This window comes from Gekko japonicus, unplaced genomic scaffold, assembly GCF_001447785.1.
Source record: "Gekko japonicus isolate JY-2015 unplaced genomic scaffold, Gekko_japonicus_V1.1 scaffold2574, whole genome shotgun sequence".
In the NCBI taxonomy this organism is placed as follows: Eukaryota; Metazoa; Chordata; class Lepidosauria; order Squamata; family Gekkonidae; genus Gekko; species Gekko japonicus.
Window position 1 is genome coordinate 216,729 of NW_015171579.1, and position 8,501 is coordinate 225,229.

Consider the following 8,501-nt stretch of genomic DNA (forward strand, 5'->3'; position numbering starts at 1 on the left):
GTGCCTCCCGAGCCGCGGTTTGGCCCCCCCCCCCCGGTCTAGAAACAGGCTCGGATCCTCCCCCTTTAAAGACAGGCATTCAGGTTCACTTAATTAACAGCAATTTCACTGCCCTCTTAAAAATGTAAATGCCAGCCGAACAAAAACAACAAAAAAAGAATTCCTGGCTACGGGCCCGCTTTACTTTCTCGGCTGTTTGTGTGGCGTGTCAGCGCTCCAAAGTTCAGTCTTCCCCAGGATATATTGCCGGTTTTGGCTTTGCCGGTGCCTTCTGCATTAAAAAAACCCCAAAAATCTAGATTCATCATTTTTGTGTATATGTGCGCGCGTGTGTGTCAGAGCACGCTCCGTGAACTAATTATGACGAATGCTGACACCACATCTGTCCCCTGATTTAAATTGCCTCCTTTCCCACTGGCATTCATCTTATAAGAATTTCTTCATGCAACTTGGGGGGGGGGGACTAGTGTGAATGTTAATGCAACTTGTGGGAGACTTGAATAAAAAATATATCACGCTTGCCAAAAAAATAGCTTGAGTGTTAAACTTTTAAAAAAACAAAAGCTAACCAGTATTAGCATGATTAATTTCTGAGAACTTTAGCACTAACTAAGCCAGCCAGCTATGGCTTATATGTTGAATTCATGTGGAATTCACTCTCAGGAAAGGGTGGCAGCTACAAGCATAGACAACTTTAGTAGGGGATTGGATAAGCAGATGGAACAGAACTCCATTGGGGACTATTAGCTACAAGGTGTAGACGGAACACTCTGTCTGGGGGCAGTGATGCTCAGTATTCTTGGTATTTGGGGGGCAACAGTGGCTTCTGGAGTGCTGGCCCCACTGGTGGACCTCCTGATGGCACCTGGGAATTGGCCACTGTGTGACACAGAGTGTTGGACTGGGTGGGTCATTGGCCTGATCCAACATGGCTTCTCTTACGTTCTCTGAGCCACAAGGTGTAGACGGAACACTCTATCTGGGGGCAGTGATGCTCTGTATTCTTGGTGCTTGGGGGGCAAGAGTAGGAGGGCTTCTGGAGTTTTGGCCCCACTGGTGGACCTCCTGATGGCACCTGGGTATTGGCCACTGTGTGACACAGAGGGTGTGTTCAGACGGGGGCTTTCTGCCGGCATAAACTGCACCGGTTGGAACCGGTGCAGTTTATGCTGGCAGAAACGCGGTCACACTTACCTCCATTTTGCGGCTCCCTTCGGTGTACACCTGCTCACACGCTGTGGGCGTCGGCTTTTTTTAAAAAAAAAACAAAGCTTGAGCATGCGCATAGGCAGCCATTCACAGAGTGACAATCGTTGCGCATGCTCAACCCCCCCCCCCCCATTACATTGAAACTTTAAAGGTAAGGACTTATCTTTAAAGTTTAAAGCCCAAACTGGCCTCCCTTAAGTCCCGGACTCCTCCGGATAGATGAAGTAAGGGCTTTTTTTCTTTTTTTTTTAACAAACGCTCAGGGCGAAGCTTTGCCCAAGCGCATATTGCTCTGTTTTTTAAAAAAAATGGTGGGGGGAAACCGGAAGCCTCAGGCTTCCGACGGAAATGGCTAGGCACCGGTGGAGAGCGATCAGACGCCGGGGTACATCGGAAGCCACCGTTGCACTCAGGACACCACCACTTGGGACCTAGTGGCAGAGTGCAACGGTGTAAAGGGCTTTACACCGGTTAGGGACAGGAGGCAGATGTTCCCCGTCTGAACACCGGTGAGTACACCGGTTGGAACCGGCACCCTAACCGATGTAAAGCCCCCATCTGAACACACCCAGAATGTTGGAATGGATGGGCCACTGGCCTGATCCAACATGGCTTTTCTTATGCTCTCTGAGCCACAAGGTATCGATGGAACACTCTGTCTGGGGCAGTGATGCTCTGTATTCTTGGTGCTTTGAGGGGGGCAACAGTGGGAGGGCTTCTAGTGTCCTGGCCCCACTGGTGGACCTCTTGATAGCCCCTGGGTTATGGCCACTGTGTGACACAGAGTGTTGGACTGGATGGGCCATTGGCTCGATCTAGTATGGCTTTTTTAATTTCCTTATGGAGTGTCTGCTCTGAAATAAACTAGAATTTGGACTCCGTTGGAGGAATTTGGACTCTGTTGGAGGAATGTTCCCAAATAAATCAGATGCTCTCTCTAAAGGTTGCATTTTTCAAAAGGGTATTGTACTAAATAGATTATCCCCCTCCGCACATCCACAGTCGCAGTGTGCAGTGTCATGGGAAACTACGAGGCAGTCGACATACTCCAATCTGTAACCGAGCAAACGCTCGTCCTTTCACTGTAGATACGGTTTCCCCCGCAGCTGCGCTTATGTTCCAGCTTTCCTTTTGATTTACGATGCATCCCCCATGTGTCTGTGTTTTATTGCCTTGTTGCATTTGGACATTTTCATGTGCTTTCATTCAAAACTTCATTCAGATACCACAATATTTCTGCCAAGTGCTTGATGCGAGGGAGCCGATGTTTTGCATAAAATTATCTTCTCACAGTGGCGTCTCCGCGTCTTTTTATACAGTTGATTTGGATCAGACTTTCCCAAACATTTGGTAACTGTCACCCGTTTTGGAAAGTTGACTTTTCCTAAACTATTATTACTCTTCGTTAGTTTGTAGTCAGTTTTCACAAAAATGTCATCCTTAACTGCAGTCCCAAACAGAGTTTACACTCTTCTAAGTCTGTTGCGTTGCATCAAATGAGCTGAAAAGGGTGTTACGTATATCTGAAGAAGTGTGAATGCACACGGAAGCTTATACCCAGAATTAACCTTTGTTGGTCTCAAAGGTGCCACTGGGCTCAAACTTGGTTGTATTGCTTCAGACCAACACGATTGCTAAATTAGAGAAAGAAGAACTTTTCTTCCTTTCTCACAATACAAGAACTCGTGGGCACTCAATGAAATTGCTGAGCAGTCATGTTAGAACGGATAAAAGGAAGTCCTTCTTCACCCAAAGAGTGATTAACACATGGAATTCACTGCCACAGGAAGTGGTGGCAGCTACAAGCATGGACGGCTTCAAAAGGGAATTGGATAAGCTTATGGAGCAGAGGTCCATCAGTGGCTATTAGCCACAAGGTATAGATAGGAACTCTCAGGCTGGGGCAAGGGATGCTCTGTATTCTTGGTGCTTGGGGGGGGCAACAGTGGGAGGGCTTCTAATGTCCTGGCCCCACTGGTGGACCTCCTGATGGCCCCTGGTATTTTTGGCCACTGTGTGACACAGAGTGCTGGACTGGATGGGCCTTTGGCCTGATCCAACATTGGCTTCTCTTATGTTCTCATGTCTGGGGCAGTGATGCTCTGTCTTCTTTGTGTTTGGGAGGCAACAGTGGGAGGGCTTGTAGTGTCCTGGCCCCACTGCTGGACCTCCTGATGGCCCCTGGTATTTTTGGCCACTCTGTGAGTGTTGGACTGGATGGGCCATTGGCCAGATCCAACATTGGCTTCTCTTATGTTCTTATGTTACCCACCTGAATCCAGAATTAAATTGTAAGGGGCTTTCTTATCCATACTTCTGGGATCATCTTTGAAAGGGGGAAGGAGTGCATTTCCCCATGCTGAGATGTGTCTATCTAGACAGGGTTGTTGTGAGGATAAAATGGAGGAGAGGAGACTGATGTAAGCTGCTTTGGGACCCCACAAGGGAGGGAAAGAAGGAGGAGGGAGGGAGGAAAGGAGGGAGGGAGAGAGGGAGGAAGCGAGGAAGGAAGGAAGGAAACCTTTTGGCTTCCTGTGGGAAAATACAAGGTTATCCCAGTATGGCAGGCCCTTAGCCAGGATTTTGTGGCTTGTGGAGCAGATTTTTTTTCTGGTGGGGCTGAAGTTCTCAGTGCAGAAAGAAAAGCCATTTGGCCAAGAGAAAGCTTTTACCAGGATAGATCTCTATATTGCAAGCTGTCAACCACTTTAGATGACAGTTCTCAGCTGCTGCAAGTTAATCACTTCTGCCAGCCTAAGCAGAATCCTAATAAGAAGCCAGCAGTTTGGGGGGTGATGACTTCTGTAGTCAAGAAAGCTAACACTTAAGCAGAAAAACTCTCTTAAAGGAAAAGAGATTCTTGACACAGAGTTAGAAGGGATCCTAGAGGTCATCTACTCCAACCCCCTTGCTCAGTACAGGAATCAGTCAACTACAGCACTCCACTCTGCTTTAAGGAGTCACGCCTTTAAAAAAATGTTTTATCTGGGATTCCTCTCCACATGGAAATACACTGTCGATTGATTGTTCATAGGTAGTTCTGTTAAACCGCTGAATTTCATTACGCTTTGTCCTAGTTGTACTATATTGCACCGTAAAATGCAAAATGTTTTGCATTGATGTGTCACTTTAATGTTTACTCAACTTACAATACAAATTACAAATAAAAAAAATAAAAATTAAAAAAAAGTTTTAAAATGATTGACAAAAAGCATTTACTGGAGAAATTCTTGTGGGGCTGTGCCTTTAAGAAACGGGACGGAGCCCCCCCAAAAGCCCCATCATAGCTACGGGCCTGCAGTATGGTGATATCCAGGAAGGTGCTTGCTTCAATGTCTTTGGCCAACCAAATTCCCTTTACGCTTTAATGATGAAGGGCGATCTGATGCTCATACGGATACCCTTAAGTGAGCTTTGAACATGTTGTCATCTTTGCATCTCTGATCGGTAGTTCACACTAGATTTTCAAAACTGCTGGTAAGTCGGTTAAGTTTTAAAACATCACAGGGGAAAGACGTTATTCCATTTTGCAGGCAAAGGAGCTTGCTAGTAACGGTCAGGACCTAACGAGCTACGACTGGTTGCGATCCCATGAGCTGATTATGGCTTGCCAAATAGAATTCGAAGTTTATCTTTAAACCGACCCATGCCCATCCTGTGTTGCAAACTGCTTTTGAAATCCCCCGTTCTTAATGATAATAATAATAATAATCTGTTTCACTGGGCAATGCTTACGATCCTGAATTGTTTCTTCCTCCCCAGAAATACCTCAGACGTTTCTTCGATGCAATGCTCAACTCTGAGTCGTCCGCACTGTATGTAAACAAGGAGGGGCTGACCCTGTCCAAGCATACGATCTGCGAATTCTCGTCGTTCTTCAAGAAAGGCGTGTTTGACTACAGCAGCCATGGAACCGGTTAGCTGGCGAAGGAGCAACCACTTTGCCTTGTCTTCCATTCCACTTCCTTGTTGCCTGCACAAAAAAACCCCAAAATATATACATCTGTTTTGAATTCTGAGAAAATTTCCACCTGCAACACTGGTTGTTGAAGGCAGATACAGAGCGCTGCTAAACGCAACCTTTTAAAGAGTTCTTTTCGTCAGTACTTGGTTTCTTTGCTGCCAGTGGAATGTGGAAACTGTCGGCTCCTTGCGAGTTGAGTTGAGAAATGACAGGACATTCTCACGCTGGCTTTGGAGCTGCTCACGAGCTGAAGTTCTTCCTCACGTACGTTCTCAGGCCATTTGTTAAAACCACCCTCGACTGTTCCCGAGTCACTTTGATCGTGCTGGCAGATGAGCCGGCGCTTAAGCAGGTTTCCTGTTTTGTTCCGTTTCTTTTTGCTCTAATTCCGTCATTTCGGATCCCTGCCCGCCAATGCGTTTTCCTCCCGAGAACTTCTGCTCTGTAGCTGCCTGGCGACGCCGCGCTTGTCTTCCACGTATGACTTTAAACTTGAACGTTTACAAAATAATATGCTGCAGGGGACTTGAAAAACTTCTCAAGTTCTCTGCGCCTGATTACACAGATGTGGAATCACCTGTCATTTATTTAAAAGAAAAAGAAGCAATAGCTATTAAGGGGGAAAATGAGGTCAGCTTCTTGTTTTTTTCATTTTCCAGTTACGTGCAGATGGCATCTGTATATTATGTATTATACAGCACTGATGGCTAGGCTTAATAAATGCGAAAGTGACTTTTTTTTTTTAATGACGGCTTTTCCATAAAAGTGTAACACTGTCTCATTAACGTTCTTAGTAGCAAATAATAATAATAATAATGCTTTAAAGCTTAACTCAGGGCTACTTTAGAATTGCACATGTATAAGAGGGCTGCGGTACCCATTTTGTAAAAATACAAACTGGGGGGGAAATATTGTGACCTGCAATGGGGACGTGTATATGTTCTGTACATAATAAAAACTGGAAACTGAAGTGCGGTGATTGTAACCGACAATAAAATGCATCTGTGAGCTCACTTTCCTAGCATAGGTTTATGATAAATATCTGTTACATTAGGGTTACCATATTTTGAAAACAAAAGAGGACATATTTCCTTACTGACTACTTCAAACAAGTTATCACTATGACAAATATTTTAAATACCCCTACTATTTAAGCAGTGATAATTGCTACTAACTAGGAATATTCCTAACCTTCCAACCCCAAAAGAGGACATTTTCATCAGATTTTTTTTTAAAAAAAACAGCCCAAAATAGGATGGACACCCAAAAAGGAGAACAACTAGTAACCCCAGTTACATTGAAAACCATAACACCTTGATTTTTTTTTTAAATTTTTAAAAGCAATTCACATTTGTTTGCCAAACCACAAGGGTGCAGTCAGTTATTGAGTTGAATCCCGTCCCCTCCTCTCTCATTAGAAAAAGTAATTTAGGAGAGGATCTATGTAACCAGGGTTCTTCTGGGTTACACAAGCTTTTACAGAATTCACCAAAAATAGTTTCAAGTTTTCACTTTCAGCATTACAGGGCAGTCTCTTAAGATCAGTCATTTATTTATTTTTATTTATTTACAAAAGTTGTTTGCCACCTTTCTGCCCTCACAAGTGTAGGGGAAAGTCAGCCGTACATCAGGGGGTTGAAGAGAATGGTTTGATGGTCGCTGGCCCACCTCATTAGCCAGCCAGCCATGGTGGAGCAAAAAGGAGAGAGAGCAGATTCAAGTTTATTCTGACAGAAAAGTGGGTGGGGGAGGGGGTTATGCTGAAAGTCCTTTGTTTTTTTACTTCAGAAGCAAGCTTGTTGCCTACCAACAGCCACTGAGGGGACAGTTAGTCACAGTTAGTCCGGCTTTCCAGGAGCCGCAGCTCGTTTCCTCTAGGCCAGACCCTCCCTGGCGCTGCCGCTGCTGCTGAAGGAAGGCCTTTGAAAGGTGCTACACAGCCTTCTTTGCGGTACATCCCGCTCAGCTATTGCCCTGACAAAGCGCCGGCCTTGTGGCTGAGGGAGAGGGGCTGTGAGGGGCAGCAAAGGTGAGTGCTTCCCCTGCTTGCTGTTGCTCACTAGGGCTACCACCTTATTCCCTGTGGAGGGGTTGCTGCTCCCTCAGCAGAGCATCCATCCCCTTCGCTGGATCCCTCCAGACTGAGAGCGAGACGCTGACTGTCGGCTCTGTGGGCGGGGCTGAGGCAATGTAGCCAGGGGATTGGGAGTCCGTGGGAGTGGCAGCCAAGCAGGCCAAAGGCTGTGGGAGCGTGTGGAACATTGAGTAAAGTGGGACACGAAAAGTCTTTTATATATAAGGAGAGATTATTTATTAGATTTATTAATCGCCGTATCCCAGTTTACGCCAGGCTCTGGGCGATGTACAAAAGGCATGATGCCATAAAAGATACAAAGCATTAAAATTCAATATACAACTCAATAAAAATTACAATGCAGAATAAAAGATCCAAGATGGTGTCCTATAATATCATTTATCCCAATTCCGGACTACCAGCCATTTTCTGGGCAGGGAAAATGGGAACTCAGAGCAAAAATATAGCGTGTGTGTGTGTGTGTGTGTGTGTGTGTGTAAGGAGTCTCCAATGTGGTGCCCATGGGTGCCCACCAATGCCTCTTCCAGCAACCGCCAAGTGTTTTTAGGAACTGGGTGAGCAAGGACTCTGACTGACTATTGGAGATTTGATTGGCTGTGGAGATTTGTAAAAAACATTTATTTGGCAGCAGTTGGCCAGCAGCTGCCACCACAGCACAATGAGCTCCCCCATGTGACTGAAGGTAAGCTGTGGCAGCCATTTTGTGCTTGGCTTGACCTCCTGTGGCAGCCATTTTGTGGCTGGCTCTACCTCCTGTGGCAGCCATTGCGGTGTCAGAATTCCAAATGTGCCCACAGGTTCAAAAAGGTTGGGAAGGTAGTGATGGCAAGGTAGTGAAATATTTGTGAACCTGTTTTAGAGACCAGATTATGTGTGAGCTTTAAATCATCATGGCAAAAGCCATCTAAAACAGGGTGTCAAACATGCGGCCCAGGGGCCGAATCAGGCCCCCAGAGGGCTTCTATCAGGCCCGCAGTGGAACTGGCTGTCTTCTGCTTCTTCTTCCAGTTCTGCTGTTGCTGCATCATCGTAGGTTTGCAGCTTACAGAAACACACCTGAACAGCCATAGTCAAGATTGCAACAGCACCGACATTTTGATGCAATAATTCAGAGCAGGAGGTGTCAGTTATCAGACAGTGTTAAGTAAACAAAATATTGTAAGAGTGCTGATGTTTTGATCATGGTTTTATTTTAAGTTTTTTAAAAAAACCTTTGTGTCTGTGTCCTTTATA

The 8,501-nt window shown here is 45.5% G+C and overlaps 1 protein-coding gene across 1 annotated transcript in view; it reads left to right on the forward strand.

The window, feature by feature from the left end:
- The window catches only part of KIF16B (kinesin family member 16B), a gene marked incomplete at its 5' end in the record, with an annotated part of 222,113 nt that extends 216,521 nt beyond the window's left edge, over positions 1–5,592 (forward strand). Inside the window, one exon of the mRNA XM_015419818.1 lies at positions 4,972–5,592. Within this exon, the coding sequence (XP_015275304.1) occupies positions 4,972–5,130 (159 nt within the window). The remainder of the gene's footprint in view (positions 1–4,971) is intronic.
- Between the last annotated feature and the right edge of the window lie 2,909 nt (positions 5,593–8,501).